This window comes from Pristis pectinata, chromosome 31 (genome assembly GCF_009764475.1).
Source record: "Pristis pectinata isolate sPriPec2 chromosome 31, sPriPec2.1.pri, whole genome shotgun sequence".
NCBI lineage: Eukaryota > Metazoa > Chordata > Chondrichthyes > Rhinopristiformes > Pristidae > Pristis > Pristis pectinata.
Window position 1 is genome coordinate 20240978 of NC_067435.1, and position 20832 is coordinate 20261809.

Below are 20832 nucleotides of genomic sequence, written 5' to 3' on the forward strand. Positions count from 1 at the left end.
AGAACAATACAGCACAATACAGGCCCTTCAGCCCACCATGTTGTGCCGGCCCTCAAACCACACCTAAGACTATCTAACCCTCTATCTTAAATTCCTCTATACGCTTATTAAACAATCTCTTGAACTTGACCAATGTATCAGCCTCCACCACCACCCCAGGCAGCGCATTCCATGCACCAACCACTCTCTGGGTGAAAAACCTCCCTCTGACATCTCCCTTGACCTTCCCACCCATTACCTTAAAGCCATGTCCTCTTGTTTTGAGCATTGGTGCCCTGGGAAAGAGGCACTGGCTGTCCACTCTATCTATTCCTCTCAATATTTTGTATACCTCTATCATGTCTCCCATCCTCCTCCTCTCCAATGAGTAAAGCCCTAGTTCCTTCAGTCATCCTGTACTTCACCCATAGCTAACAAAGATGAAAATATTAGTTCTCCAGCAATCTTGTCCCTTGGCCTCCTAGCAGCCTGGGACACATGGTCTTGGTATTTATTGATTGCTGCGTTCTCTCTGTTTCTTGGGGTTGTGTTGCTTCCCTCCCTGGTGCTGGGATACTTTTCTCCTGCAGACTGAGTTGGTTCTCTGTTTCTTTCTTTATTCTGTAGCTCGGATGGTTCTTTCTCACTCTCCCAGAGCTCAGTTGGTTCCCTCCCTGCCTTTTGTGGTTGTTTAGTTCTCTCTCCCTTTTGTACAAGTGTGACTGATTGGTTCTCTCTGCCTTCTAAGGTTGCTTTGCTCTCTCCCCTTAACTTACAAGGAGCAGGCTATTCAGCCCCTCATGCCTGCTAACCACTGAACAAGATCATGGCTGATCTTTAAACTCAGCACCACTTTCTTGCACTGTACCCACATCCCTTGGTTCCTTTAATAGCTAAAAGTCTGTCGATCTCTTTTTTGAATACAGTGACTGATCTTCCACAGCCCTGTCATGTAGGAATTCCAGAGATTCACAGGTCTCTGGGTGAAGAAATGTCTTGAAATTTGTCCTGAAAAATGGGTGAAATTTGAACCTCTGCCCCTGTTTCCAGGCCAAGGGAAACAGTCTGGTGAACACTGCTGCACTCCCTCTATGGAAGTACACCTTTCCTAAGGGAAGGAGACCAGAGCTGCCACACAATACTGCGAGTGTGGTCTAAGGCTATGAAATGTCGTTGACTTGCAACATTATCTATTTCTAGCACAGATACGACCCGACCCGCTGAACATTTTCTGTTATTATTCCCCTTCTCCGTGCTTTGGGTTGGGGCGGGTTGCCCGTTCTCGGGGAGGCTTTGACACCCCCTTGTTGCGTTGGCCTTCATCACCACTATCCGCTTCCTAAGTAGGTCTTTCTCTTCAGACGCTCAATGCCCAGGCAGCCGACGACTGCTCCGCTGACAGGACCGGACGACGCTCCCTCACACCCTCGGCCGCCATGGCGGGAGCCCGGACTCCCGCGCTCACACCAGGGGGCGGGGCTACCGGCGGGCGCTCGAGCTCGGGAGGCTGGCCCGTGACGTAGCGCGGTCGTCATGGAAATCAGCAAGGGGCGGGCTGGAGCCCCGCTGGACATGCGCACTGACTGAGGCGGAGGCGCCGTAGCGGAACCTTCGCGTAAGCGCGGGTTGTTCGCTGTTTTTGGCCCGTGTGCACCTGCAGTCGGTTCGCGCCCACGGCAGCGGCTTTGGCGGTGTTCTACACAGGATGGCCGGCGAGCCGATCCCGGTAAGAGAGCGGAGGAGATGCCCAGGGTCGGCTTCGGCGTCCCCGGCCCACTGTGGCTGCCGGCTGGAGGGCCAGGCTGATGGCGGAAGCGCTCAGCCCCTGATTGGCAGGGAGTTAGCCCAATCGTAGGCTGGCAGCAGGAGCAACAGCCAATCGGGGCCAAGTAGGGCGGAGAGGGGTGGGACAGCCGCTGGCTCTGGGAAGGGAGGTGATGGTGGAATTGGCAACAAGAGATCCACCTGTCAGAGGGACACGGTCCCGGCACTGGGGGGGGGGGGGGGCTGTTCACAGTGGGTCCCGGCACTGGGGGGGGGGCTGTTCACAGTGGGTCCCGGCACTGGGGGAGGGAGGCTGTTCACAGTGGGTCCCGGCACTGGGGGGGGGGGGGGCTGTTCACAGTGGGTCCCGGCACTGGGGGGGGGGCTGTTCACAGTGGGTCCCGGCACTGGGGGAGGGAGGCTGTTCACAGTGGGTCCCGGCACTGGGGGGGGGGAGGGAGGCTGTTCACAGTGGGTCCCGGCACTGGGGGAGGGAGGCTGTTCACAGTGGGTCCCGGCACTGGGGGAGGGAGGCTGTTCACAGTGGGTCCCGGCACTGGGGGGGGGGGGGAGGCTGTTCACAGTGGGTCCCGGCACTGGGGGGGGGGGGGGGGCTGTTCACAGTGGGTCCCGGCACGGGGGGGGGGGGGGAGGAGGGAGGCTGTTCACAGTGGGTCCCGGCACTGGGGGAGGGAGGCTGTTCACAGTGGGTCCCGGCACTGGGGGAGGGAGGCTGTTCACAGTGGGTCCCGGCACTGGGGGGAGGGAGGCTGTTCACAGTGGGTCCCGGCACTCGGGGAGGGTAACATGTTTACGCTGTGTGAGTGTACAGTGAGTGGCAGCACTGGAATAGGAAGGGTCTTTACAGTGAGTCACTTTTTTTTTGGAAAATTCAGAAGTACAAGTCACTGTTTCTAAATAAGGAGTTGTGCATTTAAAAATCAGCGATGATTTAAATCTTTTTGTCTTGAAGTTTTTGCGTTTTTAGAACTCTCTTCCTCAAGATGGTTAAAGCAGAGTCTTTTCAGGCTCATGTAGCTGGATACCAGATAAAGGCTGAAAGGTCACTGTGGGTACTCAAGGGGACAAAGTATCACGTTGGGTTAATGGGGTTGCAGAGTTGAAGTTGGAATTGGATCAGTCATGATATTAAATGTCTGTGCAGGCATGATGGGCCAAGTGGTCTACTCCTAATTTGTGTGTTTATATGGGAACCAGTTCAGGAAACAGTGAGGAATTTTACAGTGAGTGCCTGTTTATTAGGGAGCTGGTGAGGTGTTTAATATGTATGCATTTCTACACTCGACCCTCCCTCCATGATTTTCTCTTTTATCCTGCTTGCATAGTTCTGAGTGAATAGTACTAAAATTCATCCTGTGTAAGTGATATTAAGTGATAAAACTCAACCCAGAACATCTACAATTCCTTTCCTCCCACAGATGTTGCTTGACCCACTGAGTTCCTCCAGCAGATTTTTTTTTGCTCCAGATCCCAACATCTGCAGCCTCTTCTGTGTCCCCTGGCTTGGCTGATGTTGTTTTCTCAAGATTATACGGGTCTATTAAGTGAGGGGCAAAAAATCAAGAGAGATGATGGAGGGTGAACAGGAAGAAGCTGCTGTAAGATAGGAGTAATAGGGGTTTGGCTTACTCAATGGTTCAAGAGCCAGGAGGACAAAAGGCTTAAAAAGTTCGGCATGTGATACAAAAGTGAAGAAAAAAGTTTCTTTTAACATAGAACATACAGCACAGAACAGGCCCTTTGGCCCACAATGTTGTGCTGACATAGCTAATCCCTCCTACCTACTGAATGCCCATATCCCTTCATTATCCTCTCATTCATGTGCCCATCCAAGCCCGTCTTAAAAGCCCCCAATGAATTTGCCTCCACCACCCTACTAGGCAACACATTCCAGGCATCCACCGCTCTCTGAGTAAAAAAAACTTGCCCCTCGTGTCTCTTCTGAATGTACCCCCCTCGCCTTAAATGCATGCCCTCTGGTATTGGATTGCTCAATAATGGGAAAAAGATATAATGTTGAGAGTAAGGATTTGGAACTCAACAGATGCCATGGTGGAAGCAATCACTGAGGGCTTTCAGAGGTGAATTGGAAGGGCACTCAGTGAAGGAGGATTGAATTTGCAAGCTTCTGGGATTGTTGGGAATTTTATACTAGGAGCCAGCATAGGATGTGACGCACTAAATGTCCTCATCTTGTCACCACATGCACCCAGAAGAGCTCCAAATAACAAGGCTGCGGTACAAGAGCTGGGTAGTAGGCTTTTCCCATTTTTGTCCAGTGTGGACACAATAGACACACGGATGCAGTTGAGCTTTAATTTTGCACCCCCTCCCCCCACCCCCATCCCTGCCCCTGCCTCTTGCAACCCTAGGTCTTCCCTCCAAGCCTTCCCCACCTCCCCACTCTTCCTCCCTTCTCCAGTGACCCTCTCAGCGAGAGCCTGGTGCCCAGGTCGTCCCCACCCCCTGCCCCGGTCCTCTTACTCCTCCCTCCCCCATTCCTCCCCCACCTACACTCCGTTCTTCCCCCTCCAGTTTTCCTCCATCCTCCAGTCCGTCCTTCCAGCGTCCCCAATCTCAGCCCCCACCCTCAGAACTTCGTTCCTTCTCCCCCTCACGTCCAGTCCTTCTTCTATCCCAGCCTCAGCCTTTCGTCCCTCCCGTCACCTCCATTCCCAGTCTCCCACCCTGCTCCTTCCTCCCTGCATCCATTTGTTACCATTGTACAGGGGGATGTTAGGCTACGACTGTGAGTGCAGTTCGGCGTTTTGGTCCCCTTGCCAAAGAAAGGATATGGTAGCATCAGAAATAGTGCAAAGGAGATTCAGCAGGCTAAATCCTGGGATGAGAGGGTCGTCCTAACAAGAAGCTAGGGAGGTAGGGCCTGTACTCTTCAGAGTTTGGAAACGTGACAGGTTATTGTATTGAAACAAATAAGACCCTAAGGGGACCTGACAAGGTAGATATCAAGACGTTTTCACTAGTGGGAGAATCATTAATGAGGGGATATAGTTACAAGATAAGTGGCTGGTTCTTTAAAACCAAGCCATCTAGAAATATCTTCTTGTGGTGAATCTCAGAAACCGTCTACTCCAAGAGAGTTTTAAAGGCTAGCTTAATAGGAGTATTTAAAGTGGAGATAGACACATTTGTGAAAAGTTAGGGATATCCTGATCTAGCACAGAGATGGAGTTAAGGCCTGTGGTAGATTAGCCGTGATGATATTGAAAAGTGGGACAGCCGTGAGGGGCCAGTGGGCTGCTCCTGCTCCTATTTTCTTGTGTTCCCTCACTACTTCCGTAGCTTCCTCCCAGACTCCCCCCGCTCCCCCCCCCCCACGTTGACTCCCTTCTCCCAGCCTCCTTCCTGCCTGCCTTTGTCCTCCCTTCTGTGTGCCCACTCTAGAACTCCACTCGTCCCCCTCAAGCCCTTGTCTCTCGTGAGGGTGGCACAATGACCCCTGATGTTGGCGTGGAGTTCTCCAGTTTCGTCCCACTTTCCAAAAACAATTTGGTGGTTAATTGGCCGCTGTAAATTCCCCCTTCTATGCATGTGAGTGGTAGAATCTGGAGGTATTGATGGGAATGTGGGGAGAATAAAATGTGTAAGTGGGTGTTTGATGGTTGGCGTGGACTCGGTAAACCAAGGAGTTTGTTTCTCTTTGATTCCTCCTCCATCCCTACTGCAGCTCTCTCTCACTCTCCCTACCCCTTTTTCCCCTGACCTGCTCCCTCTTTGTCCTCCCTCCCACTGACTAGATTTGTTTCACTGATATTGTGTTTGAGAAAGAGGAAACTTGTGTATTGCAGAGCTAGAAGAACTTCCTACTTTTAGCTGAGGGGATGCTGTTGTGTGATGTGTTGTGGTCACTGATGTAGATTCTATCAGCAGATATTTCTTTTGCTTGTAGCTTGTTAGATAGAGATAAATATAAAGAAAAGAGTACATTAGTTTTTGAAAAGTTGAAAATCAATTTTTTAAACACTAATTTCAGCTATGTTAATAAGGTTTTTTACAGGTTGTTTTAGTGTATGTGTACATTATAGTAAGCCGTACTTCTCTTGTGGTTTTGTAGCTTCATAGTCTTCAGCTAACAGGAAGTGCAGTGCAGCTCATTATGCAGTCAGTTAAATCACATGTTTACTTGACAAAGAAACGACAGTTGAAATGAGTTGGTGCAAAATGTATTTCTGGATCATTGAGAAATCATTAGATGATCAACAATGACTGTGCCAAATATCAGAGGAATTAAAGATAACGGTTAATCCCCTGAGATAATGAACACAATTGCTTCTCGTAGACTTTAAATATTTTTCCTCATTCTATATTGGGAATGTTTAAACTTGAGTTACTGTAGAAATATGGTAAGTGGTTTAGAGTGATTATACAGCAGAACAACAACTTATTTCTCTTGCTAAGTCTCCCAACCTGTCTTTCCTCCTCAAAATTTACCTCCGACTGTGATTTACCCCATTTTCTCCCTTGTGGTTATGACATATTTTGTAATATTGCTGTGAAGCATCTTGGCTCATTTTACCATAAGTGCTAAAATATGAAAATCATTGTGAATACTGGTTATAAACATCAGACTTATGGTCACCCAGACATATGAATGAGTTCCCATAATATTAAATTCAAAAGTCTGATGTATGTACGTATGTTTGTTCCTATGAATGGTAGAACTAGTTTCCTCTCCCTCTCCACTTTTAGTAATTTTTTTTATCAGTCTTGTGCACTTTTGATGTCATTCATTACAGTACTGTGGGGGTATGGTTGTCACATCAAGTGATTTTTGTGTATTTTCTGATTTACGGACAAAATCGACTTCTGGTTACCTGGGGATGGCCTGCATAGATAGTTCCAGGTTACAAAAGGGTTCCTTTCGTGAGAAATATTTGTAACCTAAATTTTTTTATAAGTTGGAAATGAACAAAGACAGTGTGTGGGAGAGGATCACAGAAACAGCGGTGACAGGTGAGTGAGCAGACATGGGAAGAGCAGCCGCCAGCCGGCCTCGTTGACTCGGTGATTGAGCGAGTGAGTCTGCTCAGCACTCCCAGTCCTGCTTGGCTCGATTCAACCCTCAATAGTTGTGGCTCCTGGTGGGTGGGGGTGGGGGGGGTGGTGGGGGGCGGCGAATGGTGAGTGAGGAAGAAGGCACACGGAAATTCCCCGTTCCCACCTGGCGGAAGATGTTGGCAGCCCTGCAGAAGCCGGAAGATCCGTCTCCATGCAGACCACAGACCACCCGGCGCAACGGCTCAAGCTACTAATTCCTGCCGAAAGTATCACCTCTACCTCGGCAGCATATGTCTGCACGGTCAGGCTGTGACTGCACTGCTTCACCCCAAATCACCAGATTCCCTTCGCACTCACCTGTGAAGCTCTGTTATAAAGTTATGGAAGCTTAACTTGTTTCAAAAGTTGTTTAATAATTCATCAGAAAATTTTTGTAAAGTTGAAAATTGATAAGTTAGTGTGTGCGTTTGTATAGGTGTCCGTAAGTCCTGCGCTTGTAACCTGGGAAGGCCTATACTTGGTGCTTGAATGGTTAACGGTGGAAAAGAGCATTAGAAACAGAAGCAGGAGAAGACCATTTGGCTCCTCACGTCTGCTCCATCATTGACAGAACGTAGAACAGTACAGCACAGGAACAGGCCCTTCGGTCCACGATGTTGTGCCGAACTAATTAAGCTAATGACACCTAATTCCTTCTGCCTGCACACGGTCCATATCCCTCCATTCTCTGCACATTCATGTGCCCATCTAAGAGTCTCTATCGTATCTGCCTCCACTACCAGCACATTCCAGGCACCCACCACTCTCTGTAAAATAAAAAACTTGCCCTGCCTGTCTCCTTTGAACTTTCCCCTCTCACCTTAAATGCATGGTCTCTAGTATGAGACACTTAGACCCTGGGAAAAAATACCGGCTGTCTATCTATGCCTAAACTTCTATCAAATCTCCCCTCAGCTTTCGCCGCTCTAAAGAAAACAACCGAAGTTTGTCCAACCTCTCCTTATAGCACATGCCCTCTAAGCCAGGCAGCATCCTGGTAAACCTCTTCTGTACCCGCTACAAAGCCTCTACATCCTTCCTATAATGGGGCGGCCAGAACTGAATTCAATATTCCAGAAGCAGCTTAACCAGAGTTTCATAAAACTGCAAAATAACTTCCTGACTCTTGAACTCAATGCCTCGACTAATAACGGCAAGAATGCCAAACACCACCTTTACCACCCTATTGACTTGTGCGGCCATTTTCAGGGAGCTATGGACTTGGACCCCAAGATCCCTCTGTACATCAATGCTGTTTAGGGTCTTGCCATTAACTGTGTACTTTCCCTTCGGTCAAATCATAACTTATCTTGAGTGTTACTTTCTAAACTAACCCTTGATCCCCTTAACACCCAAAAATCTGTTGTTTGTTACCTGATATAGGGGCTGAGTCTCCACAGACCAGTTGGTTAAAGGTACCCTCTGGGTGAAGAATGAGAATGACCCTTTATTTTGAGTATGGAGATACCAGCCAGGGAAACATCAACATTGCTTCTACCCTATCAAGCCCTCCAGGGTCCTGAAGATAAAAAAAATGGCAAAAGCAAGAAAACTGAAATAAAAACATAAAATGCTGGAAATGTTCAGCATTTTGGAAAAAGAAACATAGTTAATGCTTCAGGTCAGAAATCCTGTGTGAGAACTGGGAAAGAGAGAACCTGTTGGTTTTAAGTTGCAGAGGGGTGGGAAAGGAATGGATAGGACAGGGGGAATATTTGTGATCAGGTGATGCCAGGATTGCTGTGGCAATGTGCTCTTGATGAAACCATTTAGTTGGTAAGTAAATGAGGCCAGTTAGAGAGAGGAAACAAACAAAAGGGACTGGTAGAAGTTGTGAATTAGAGATGTGAGATCCAGGAAATGGCCAGCAGATCAGGTAATTTAGCAGAAAAAGAAAAACTGAGAAAATATTACAGTTAGCCTACAGCAGAACTGCCAATTCCAATGCAGAGAGAGCACATTACCTGAAATGTTTGAATTTGATACCAAGTCCAGAAGATTGCAGCATGCCCAGACTCGAGGTGAACTGTTGTTTCTCAGGCTTATATTGGTGCTCATGATAATAGTGCAGGAGGCCACAGTGTGGGATTGGAACAGAATTAAAGTGACAGGTAACTGGAAACTCAGGGTCACTTCCATGGACTGAACGCAAGTGCTCCACAGAGCAGTCACCTTATTTATCTAGGACTTTTCCAGTTCAGAGGTGAAGCCTTCAGGTTCCTTGAACGTACACATCTCAGTTTTCATTGCTCTGGTTTGGATTTCTTGCACTTCAACTGTCCTTTGCTCTAATCCCACCACATACCTTTGTTTGTTTATTTTATATCATTTGAGGTGTGGGTCTCGACCTGCTGCAAACTTTCGTGTGGAAGGACTCCCACAATGTTGTTGGATAGTGAGATGCAGGATTCAGATCCAGGACAATGAAGGAATGGTGATATACTTCCAAGTCAGGGTAGTGTGGGACTTGGAGGGGAACCTGTAGTTGATTATGTTTCCTTGCATCTGCTCCTTCTGCAAAGTGTTTGTAAATGGTACACATTGAGCAGTGGTCTACTGGTGGTGGAAGGAAGGAATGTTCCAATCATACATCTGGCTTTTTGTTTGGATATTGTAAAGCTTCCCGGTGGTTGTTAGAGCTGCACTTGCATAGGCAAGAGGAGAAGATACAAAAGCCTGAAAGCACATCCCACCAGGCTCAAGGACAGCTTCTATCCTGCTGTTCTAAGACTATTGAACAGTTCCCTAGTATAATAAGATGGACTCTTGACCTCACAATCTACCTCATTATGACCTTGCACCTTATTGTCTGCCTGTGCTGCGCTTTCTCTGTAACTAACACTTTATTTTACATTCTGTTTTTGTTTTACCTCAATGCACTGTGTAATGAATTGATCTGTAGGAATGGCATGCAAGACAAGTTTTTTTTACTGTATCTCAGTTACACGTGAGAATAATATTCCGGTTCTAACAGCAATACACAAAAATTGCTGGAGGAACTCAGCAAGTCAGGCAGCATTCATGGAGGGAAAATGGTCAATGTTTCGGGCTGAGACCCTTCATCAGAACTGGAAAGCAAGAGGGCAGAAGCCAGAATAAGACGGTGGGGGGAGGGGGAGGAGTACACGCAGGCAGGGGAGAGGTGAGTCCAGGTGATAGGTTCCAACACTCCTGATATGCGTGTAGATAGTGGAAAGGCTTGGGGGTGTTCAGGATAGTTGATATCTGGAATGTGCTGTCAGAGGAGGTGGTGAAATCAGATGCATTTACTATATTTAAGAGGCATTTAGACAGGCACTTAAATAGGCAAGGCATAGAAGGATACAGACCTAATGTAGGCAAATGGGCTTTATGTAGGTTGGCATGGACGTGCTGGGCCAAAGGTCCCACTTCTGTGCTGTACCACTGCATGACCCTGGAACTCCTGATTCCCTTTTTTAAATAATCTGCTGATATCTACTGGCTAGTTGGCTCATCAAATACCAAGTAGATTGGAATAGATGTCAGCTATCAAAAGGTTCCTTCAGCCATAGGGCTCTAATCCTGTACGAGAGGCCACTTGTGCGGCAGATGTTCACCAGGTGTGCAGACCTGCCTGTTCATTACTGGATTGTGCTTCTGAGATTCAGGTTCTTGGAAATTAATCCATTTGGAAATGAATGCATTTGGACTCCAATCTTTACAAAAATGGTTTAATAGTTAAACTTCATCTGAGCTTTCCTTCTGATCTGCTTTAAACCTGTAACGTTAGCTGTACAACGATGTCCACAGTAACAATGCTTACTTTGGATATTTATGTTCCCAAGTTATCATTAGCTTTATTATTTCTTTGGGCTGTGTGTCATGAGACCACTTAAGTAACAAGTGCAAACAATGTGCTTAAAGGACTGTCTTGTGCTTTGGCGACCACACATTTTTCAAGGTCAGAATGAAACCCACGTCAAAGAGCTCCATTGTTTCTGTCACACATTAGGAAAGGGTTTATTTTACTCCAAGGGAGAAGACGCTAAGTGAGGCAACAGCAGCTGAGAAGCCAAACAAGGTGACCCTGGGAGTTTTGTGTACATGGAGGATTTGTTTTTCAACTGAGAAATCTCCAGACAGTTTAAACTTCCAGATTATGATTATTTGAGGCTAAAATGCATTGCCTTGAGAAATTTCAGATTTATAGAACTAAAAATAACCATGTTGTGTTCAAAACCGAAACACACCTGGTTACAAAAATTAATGACTTGCAACCGGATAGGGTGCAAAAAAGATTTATGAGGACGTTACCGGGACTGGTGGGCTTGAGTTATAAGGATAGGCTGGATAGGCTAGGACTTTTTTCCCTAGACCAGAGGAGGCTGAGGGTTGACTATATACAGGTTTATAAATGAGGGGCAACTTTTCACATGGAGGATGATGAGTATATGGAATGAAGTGGCAGAGACAGGTATAATTACAGCTTTTAGAATCATAGAGTTGTACTGTATGGTAGCAGGCCCTTCAGCCCAACTGGTCCATGCTGACCAAGATGTCCCTCTAAGCTTGTTCTATTTGCCAGGGTTTGGCCCATATCCTTCTAAACCTTTCCTATCCATGTACCTGTCCAAGTGTCTTTTCAGTTTGTTAATGTGGCTGGCTTAACAACTTCGTCTGGCAGGTAATTCCACATACGGACCACCCTCTAGGTGAAAAAGTTGCCCTTTGGGTTCCTATTATATCTCTCCCATCTCACCTGAGACCTATGCCCTCTAGTTCTTGATTCCTCAACCCTGGGAAAAGGACTGCATTCACGCTACAATATGCCCCTCGTGATGTTATGCGCCCCGATAAGATCACCGTTCATCCTCCTACGCTTAATGTCCCAGTCTGCTCAACCTCTCTGTAACTCAGTCCCTCAAGTCCTGGTAACATCCTCATAAATCTTTCCTGCAATCTTTTAGCTTAATGACATATTTTCTATAGCAGAGTGACCACGATATTTCAAATGCAGCCTCACCAATGTCTTGTACAACTGCAACATAACATCCCAGCTTCTACACTCGGTGCCCTAACTGATGAAGGCCAGCAAGCCAAAAGCCTTCTTCACTACCCTGTCTACCTATGATGCCATTTTCAGGGAACTATGTGTTTGTACTCCTACGTCCCTCTGTTCTACAACACTCCTCAGGGTACTACTGTTCATTGTGAAAGTCCTACCCTGATTTGTCTTCCCACAATGCAACACCTCATACTTATCTGAATTAAACTTTGTTTGCCATTCCTCTGCCCACTGAGCCAGCTGATCAAGATTCCTCTAATTCCAGATAACACTGTCTACCATACCATCTATTTTAGTGTCATCTGCAAATTTACCAACCATGCCTTGTACATTCTCATCCAAATCATTGATATAGATGGCAAATAGCAATAGGCCCAGCACTGACCCCTGAGGCACCCCACTAGTCACAGGCCTCCAGTCCGGAAAAACAACTTTCCACAATCACACTCTGCTTCCTACCATCAAGCCAATTGTGTATCCAATTAGCTAGGTCTCCCTGGATCCCATGTGATCTAACTTTCCATAGCAGCCTACCATGTGGGACCTCATCAAAGGCCTTACTGAAGTCCATATAGACTACATCTATCACCCTTCCCTTGTCAACCTTCTTGGTTATTTTTTCAAAAAACTCAATCAAATTTGTGAGACATGATCTCCCATGCACAAAGCCCTGCTGACTATCCCTAATCAACCCTTGTTTTTCCAAATGCATGTATATCTTATTCCTCAGAATCCCTGAAGGTACTTAAAAGGCATTTGGATAGTTACGTGGATAGGAAAGGTTTAGAGGAATGGGCCAAAACCAGGCAAGTGGGACTAGCTCAGATAGGCAACTTGGTTGGCATGGTCAAGTTGGGCTGAGGGACTTATTTCCATGCTGTATGACTCTCTATGATCACAAACCTCTGGATTTTTTTTTAGGTTCAGAACAGTATGTCAGACACATCAGGCTATGGTTACAGAATTTTACAGCTAAGAAGGAGGCTAGAAAGCAGGTACTGCATTTAGTTAGGAAATCTAGTAGAATGTTATTGCTTGTTGTGAGGGGAATTGAATACAAAGGTAACATGGTTATGCTTCAGATATAAAGGGCAATAGTGAGACCACATTTGGCGTATTGTGCACAGTATTGATCTTGTACTCTGAGTGCTATTTTTGCATAAGAAGTAGTTCAGGGAAACGTTACTAGACCGATATCCAGAATGAGCAGGTGCTCTAATGAGGTAAGGTTGGGCAGGCTGGAGTTGCATCTGCTGGAGTTTAGGAGAGAGAGGAGACTCGATTGAAATGTGTAAGATGCTGAGGTGCTTTGAGAGTGGATGTGGGGAGGATGTTTCATCTTGTGTGAGAATCTAGAACTAGGGATTACTGTTTATAAATATGGGGTCACCTACTTAGGATGGAGATGAGAGAAGTACTTTTTCTCTCAAGAGAATTGTGATTCTTTGTAACCCTCCCTCAAAGGGGGGGTGGAAACAGTCTGTAAATATTTTTAAGTCAGGGAGTGAAAGGTTAATAAACTGGAATAAATGGGCATGTGGATTTGAGTTACAATCAGATCATCTTATTAAATGGAAGAGCAGGCTTGAAGGGGGTGGTGGCCTCCTTTGTGCTCCTCATATGTTTATTGGATTTTGGAAGAACTGTATAATCAGTCCCATTCCCTCCTCTTCCTCCATAGCTCTGGAATTTTCTCCCTTCAAGTATTTATCCAGTTCCCTTATGAATTTACTGTTGAATTTACTTCCACCTCCCTCCGAGGCAGTGCATTTCAGACGATAACGTGCTAGAATCTGACCCATTTGTCGATGGCAAGGGTTTTTCCTTTTTTGCCCTCTTAGCCTTTTACGGTCTTGAAAACATAGCGTCATAGAGTCATTTCTGTTTGGTTAAGTCACTTCTGGATTTCCCTCTGCCTGAAAAACAACTCCAGTCGCTCCACCCTATTGATGCTCCTGATTCCTGGTTTAGTTGCAGTGAATCTTCTCCATATTCTCTCCAAGATTTGGGATCCTACCTGAAGTGTGCTGTTCAGAATAGGAGACACTATTCCACCTGAGAATTAACCAGTAATTTCTGAAAAATTAGCATAATCTGTTCTCCACCATAGAACCATACAGCACAAAACAGGCCCTTCGGCCCACCATCAAACCACCCTCACACTATCTAACCCTTTTGTCCCGCATATCCCTCCATCTCACATTCCTCCATATGCCTATCCGACAAACTCTTGAACCTGTCCAATGTATCTGCCTCCACCACCACCCCAGGCAGTGCATTCCATGCACCAACCACTCTCTGGGTGAAAAACCTCCCCCTGACATCTCCCCTGAACCTCCCACCCATAACCTTAAAGCCATGCCCTCTTGTCTTGAGCACTGGTGCCCTGGGAAGTGTGGAAGAAATGTGGCAAATACTTCCATTTTTTCTTAAGACATAGAAGAAAGCCATTTGACCCATTGAGTCTATGCCAGCTGTCAGACCATTCCTGTGAATCCTTTCCCTCACCTTCTTGCTTTTGAGATACAGATTGCTATTAATGAAGATGTCAGTAGGGTGATTTCAGGAAGATGGGGTGTGGATGAGTTGGATTGGTGGTGGGTTAAGGGGAGAACAGGGAATAAATGTGACAAACTTGAAATATTTGGTTGTTCTACGCACAGGTTTCCTTTGTATTTGAGTACAAATACAGGGTCCTATATAGCTGCAACAATACCTCTCTGCTCCTAAATTCAATTCCCCGATTGATGAAGGACAATACACCATATGCCTTCTTAACCGCAGAGTCAACCTGCGCAGCTGCTTTGAGCGTCCTATGGACTCGGACCCCAAGATCCCTCTGATTCTCCATACTGCCAAGAGTCCTACCATTAAGACTATATTCTGCCATCATATTTGACCTACCAAAATGAACCACTTCACACTTATCTGGGTTGAACTGCATCTGTCCCTTCTCAGCCCAACTTTGCATCCTATCTATGTCCCTCTGTAACCTCTGACAGCCCTCCAAACTATCCACAACACCCCCAACCTTTGTATCATCCACAAACTTACTAACCCACTCCTCCACTTCCTCATCCAGGTCGTTTATAAAAATCATGAAGAACAAGGGTCCCAGAACAGATTCCTGAGGTACACCACTGGTCACCAACCTCCACGCAGAATACAACCCTTCAACAACCACTCTTTGCCTTCTGTGGGCCAGCCAGTTCTGGATCCACACTGCAATGCCCCCATGGATCCCATGCCTCCTTACTTTCTAAATAAGCCTTGCATGGGGTACCTTATCAAATGCTTTGCTGAAATCCATATACACTACATCTACTGCTCTCCTTTCATCGATGTGTTTAGTCACATCCTCAAAAAATTCAATCAGGCTCGTAAGGCAGGACCTGCCCTTGACAAAGCCATGCTGACTATTCCTAATCATATTATACCTCTCCAAATGTTCATAAATCCTGCCTCTCAGGATCTTCTCCATCAGCTTACCAACCACTGAATTAATACTCACTGGTCTATAATTTCCTGGGCTATCCCTACTCCCTTTCTTGAATAAGGGAACAACATCCGCAACCCTCCAATCTTCTGGAACCTCTCCTGTCTCCATTGACGACGCAAAGATCATTGTCAGAGGCTCTGCAATCTCTTCCCTCACCTCCCACAGCAGCCTGGGGTACATCTCATCCGGTCCTGGCAACTTATCCAACTTGATGCTTTCCAAAAGTTTCAGCACCTCCTCTTTCCTAATATCTACATGCTCAAGCTTTTCAGCCTGCTGCAAGTCCCCACCACAATCCCCCAGATCTTTTTCCATAGTGAATACTGACGTAAAGTATTCATTAAGTACCTCCGCCATTTCTTTCGGATCCATACACACTTTCCCACTGCTGCACTTGATAGGTCCTATTCTTTTGCATCTTATCCTCTTGCTCTTCACATACTTGTAGAATACCTTGGGGTTTTCCTTAATCCTGCCCGCCAAGGCCTTCTCATTCCCCCTTCTGGCTCTCCTAATCTCCTTCTTAAGCTCCTTCCTATTAGCCTTATACTCTTCCAGATCTCTAACATTACCGAGCTCTCTGTACCTTTTGTGAGCTTTTCTCTTCCTTTTGACTAGATTTATTATAGCCTTTGTACACCACGGTTCCTGTATCCTCTTGTGATTCCCCTGTCTCATTGGAACATGTCTATGCAGAACTCCACACAAATATCCCCTGAAAATTTGCCACATTTCTTCCATACTTTTCCCTGAGAACATCTGTTCCCAATTTAATCTTCCAATTTCCTGTCTGAGAGCCTCATAATTCCCTTTACTCCAAGTAAACACCTTTCTAGTCTGTCTGTTCCTATCTCTCTCTAGTGCTAACGTAAAGGAGATAGAATTATGATCACTATCACCAAAATGTTCACCCACTGAGAGATCTGACACCTGACCAGGTTCATTTCCCAATACCAAATCAAGCACAGCCTCTCCTCTTGTAGGCCTATCTACAAATTGTGTCAAGAATCCTTCCTGAACACACTTAACAAACTCCTCCCCATCTAAACCCCTCACTGTCTGGAGATGCCAATTGATATTTGGGAAATTAAAATCCCCCATCACAACAACTCTGTTATTCTCACACCTTTCTAGGATCTGCTTCCCTATCTGCTCCTCAATAACCCTGTCACTATTGGGCGGCCTATAAAAAACACCCAGTAAAGTTATTGACCCCTTCCTGTTCCTAACCTCCACCCACAGAGACTCCGTAGACAGTCCCTCCACGACGTCCACCTTTTCCGCAGCTGTGACACTATCTCTGATCAACAGTGCCACTCCCCCACCTCTTTTGCCTCCCTCCCTGTCCTTCCTGAAACATTTAAAACTTGGCACTTGAAGCAACCATTCCAGTCCCTGAGCCATCCAAGTCTCCGTAATGGCCACCACATCATAGCTCCAAGTATCGATCCAAGCTCTAAGCTCATCCGCCTCGTTCACAATATTCCTTTCGTTAAAATAGACAGATCTCAAACCTGTCTGAGCACATCCCTTCTCTATCACCCGCCTATCGTACCTACTACTAGCTTTCTCTGTTTGAGAGCCAATCACCTCTTCCCCAGTCTCTCCAGTTCAGATCCCACCCCCCAACAATTCTAGTTTAAACTCTCCCCAGTAGCCTTAACAAACCTCCCCGCCAGGATATTGGTCCCCCTGGGATTCAAGTGCAACCCGTCCTCTTTGAACAGGTCATACCTGCCCCAAAAGAGGCCCCAGTGATCCAGAAATCTGAATCCCTGCTCCTTACTCCAATCTCAGCCACGGATTTAACCTCCTCCTCATTCTGTTCCTATACCCACTGTCATTTAGCACAGGCAGTAATCCAGAAATTACTACCTTTGAGGTCCTGCTTCTCAACTTCCTTCCTGATTCTCTATAGTCTTTTTACAGGACCTCATTCCTTTCCCTACCTATGTTGTTGGTACCAATATGTACCACGACCTCTGGCTGTTCTCCAGGATATCTTGGACGCGATCTGAAACATCCCGGACCCTGGCACCTGGGAGGCAAACTACCTTCCGAGTTTCTTTCCTGCGTCCACAGTATCGCTTGTCTGCCCAACTAACTATAGAGTCCCTCATCACTAGTGCCCTCCTCACTCCTTCCCTACCCTTTTGAGCCACAGGGCCGGACTCTGTGCCAGAGACACTGCCACCGTTGCTTCCCCCAGTTAGGCTGTCTCCCCCAACAGCACTCAAGCAGGAGTACTTATTGTCAAGGGGTACAGCCACAGGGGTACCCTCTGGTACCTGACTCTTCCCCTTCCCCATCCTGACTGTGACCCACTTGCCTGACTCCCATGCTCCTTTCTATCACTCCCTCATTCTCCCTGACCAGACAAAGGTCATCGAGCTGCATCTCCAGTTCCCTGACACGGTCCCTGAGGAGCTGCAGCTCGACACACCTAGTGCAGATGTAGCCTTCCCATAGGCAGGGAGACTCAGGGAACTCCCACATCTGACACAGTACAGGAAACCGCACTCAAACCCCTTCCTTTCCTCGAGTCACCTCCCTTTCCTCGCCCCTTACACCTAAGCCCCTAGAGCCAAAGCCCAAAACACTCTGGTCCCTCTCACTCCACTGCCCACTCTGACGCTGCCCGCTGGATATGGCGGTTTGCTTTTTAAACTGCCTACGCTTTACCTGCTGACGTCATGGGCCTGTGCAGTCCAGCCCTCACTATTCCCAACTTATAACTTATGAAACAACTTAAAAAAGAACCTTATAAAATCTAACCCTTATAATAAAAACCTTTACTGTTACCTAGAGAGTTGTCCTGTTCACCCTCAGTGGCTGTATTCCTGTGTTTGTAATTTTTTTGTTCCTTAATAATCTAATTTCATAGTTCTACTTTGCTTTTCAATTTTTTTTACTTCTCAACCCCTCGTACTCTCTCTTATCATTGACTCATCTGCTGTACTGGTACATAATAAGTGTCTCTTTCCTTGCCCTCAAATATCCTCTTAGGTCTTTATTCATCCACGGAGTCTCTTGAGTGTCCATTCATTCTTTCCTTTTTAAGTCTGAATAATGTGGTTGTCTCATATTGCATGCATCTGTTTACTTCTGTGTGATGTTAGTCTTCAGCTTAGTGTCACAATTGCTAGTGATGGTTGTGTGTGCTCCAAACTTTTTGTTTAAACAAAAGACTGAAAAGTTCTTGAAAGTTCTGAACAGAGGGTAAGATTATAGCTGGATTCGATGATTATAGGTGAATGTAATAAATCTGTTTTGTAAGTTGAGTTTGGCATCAATCACATTCAAATGAGGCATCATGCATGTCTGAAACACTGTACGAATTTGTAAATGCTCAACAATACCCTTGTCTCAGACTTCTTCAGTGAACAAGCTTAGAGTCGGTGAGCTGAATGGCCTCCCTCCATATCATAAGAAAACATATACCCAGGGAGAGAGTGCATACACAAGTCAGGGCTGCATAGCTTCAAGTGCACAGTCATATCAGTATTCTGATAGGAAATTTGAACCAAAAGTGGGACTGCTCTTCTGTTGTTCTATGGCCTAAGGCACAGTTTTTTGCTGGAGATCAGCTCCTAGCACATTGGTGAGGCCCAGGGCATCTCCTAACATATGGCCAGCTGCAGAGGCAGGGACAGTCTTGAAGGTGGTAAACGCTAGCCCTGCGGTTTTTCAGTCTCGAGTGCGGTTTAAATTTATTAAGAGCAATTTTGATATTTGCATACACCCACAGTCACTCAGGACCTGTCAAAAATTAAAACAATGTTTTAAGTTAAAAAGCTTTGGTATTTTTAAGAGTTACAAAAACACATATACTTAAAATAATTAAAACAATTAAACTAATAATTAAATACACGGCTTCACCTACTTTCTCCCAGCAGCTGATTTCTTCCATTGATTTCAATGTGTTCACTGTACTAGTGCCAGGAAGTGCCAGATTCCTTCAGCCAGCATTCCATGAATGGCTGTGCTACTGCTTCCTGTTGGGAATTACTCATTTGTTGATGTATCCCTTGAAGATCCTAGAGGAAGCTTTGAGTCATTCTATCTAGGTGTGATGATTGTGGACAAGAAAACACTGGTTGTGAACTAAAATGTCTGAAGGACTGATTTAAAGATAAATGTACCTTTGCTGCTGTCAGTGGTGTGTGTTGACATTCTTTGACAGCACTGACCTGTTAAACCATAAATCCATTATAGCTGAGTATTGGACACCTGGTGGATAAATACATGACAACATGTAAATTGGAAGAGTTGTGGATAATGAGGAAGATTGTCAAAGGATACTGCAGGATATAGACCAGTTGGAAATGTGGCAAAGAAATGGCAGATGGAGTTTAATCTGGCTCAGTATGAGGTGTTGCACTTTGGGAGGTCAAATGTAAGGTGAAAGAACCCGGTTAATGGCAAGATCCTAAGAAGCACTGATGTACAGAGGGATTTTGGGTGCAAGTCCATAGCTCTCCGGAAGTGCCAACACAAATAGATAGGGTGGTAAAGAAGGCGTACAGCACACTTGCCTTTATTGGTCAGGATGCTATTGAGGGTCCTGCCATTAACAGTGTACTGTTCCGTTACATTTGATCTCCCAATGTGCAACGCCTCACACTTGGCCAGATTAAACTCCATCTGCCATTTCTCTGCCCATATCTGCCCTGATCTGTATCCCAATGTATATTTTGGCAACCTTCTACACTACCCACAACGCCACCAATCTGTGAATTTATTAGCCTACCCATCTATATTTTCATCCAAGTCATTTATATACATCACAAACAGCAGAAGTCCCCGAACGGATCCCTGTGGAACACCACTAGTACAGACTTCCTGCCAGAATGTTACCATTGACAACTATCTTCTGTCTTCTATCGACAAGCCAATTCTGAAACCTAACGGCCAAGTCACTGTGGGTCCCAGGCAGCTTAATATTCTGGATGAGCCTACCACGAGGGGCCTTGTCAAATGCCTCACTAAAATCCATGTATACACCATCCACAGTGCTACCTTCATCAATCACCCTCGTCACCTCCTTGAAAATCTCAAATCAAGTTGGTAAGACATGACTTGCCCCACTCAAAACCATGCTGACTATCTCCAATTAGGCCATGGTTTTCCAAATGCTCATAAATCCTATCCCTAAGAATCCTCTCTAATAGCTTCCCTGCCACTGATGTGAGACTCACCGGTCTATAGTTACCAGGATTATCCCTATTTATCCCTTCTTGAGTAACAGAACAATATTAGCTACTCACCAGTCCTCCAGGATCTCTCCTGTGGCTAGGGAGGACATGAAGATTTTGGTCGAGACCCCAGCAATCTTATCTCTCGCCTCTCTCAATAACCTGGGGTGTACCCCATCAGACCCTGGGAACTTCTCCACCTTAATGTTCTTAGACCCAACACCACCTCTTTATCTCAACATGCCCCGGCATATTATGCTCCACACTGATCTCACTATCCTCCACATCCT

At 46.0% G+C, this 20832-nt stretch overlaps 1 protein-coding gene across 1 annotated transcript in view; it reads left to right on the forward strand.

Annotated features, from left to right (window-relative positions):
• Positions 1 to 1368: 1368 nt before the first annotated feature.
• pkn1a (protein kinase N1a) overlaps positions 1369 to 20832 on the forward strand; it is a 176893-nt gene continuing 157429 nt past the window's right edge. The window contains exon 1 of the mRNA XM_052042083.1: positions 1369 to 1705. Within this exon, the coding sequence (XP_051898043.1) occupies positions 1685 to 1705 (21 nt within the window). The 5' untranslated portion in view covers positions 1369 to 1684. The remainder of the gene's footprint in view (positions 1706 to 20832) is intronic.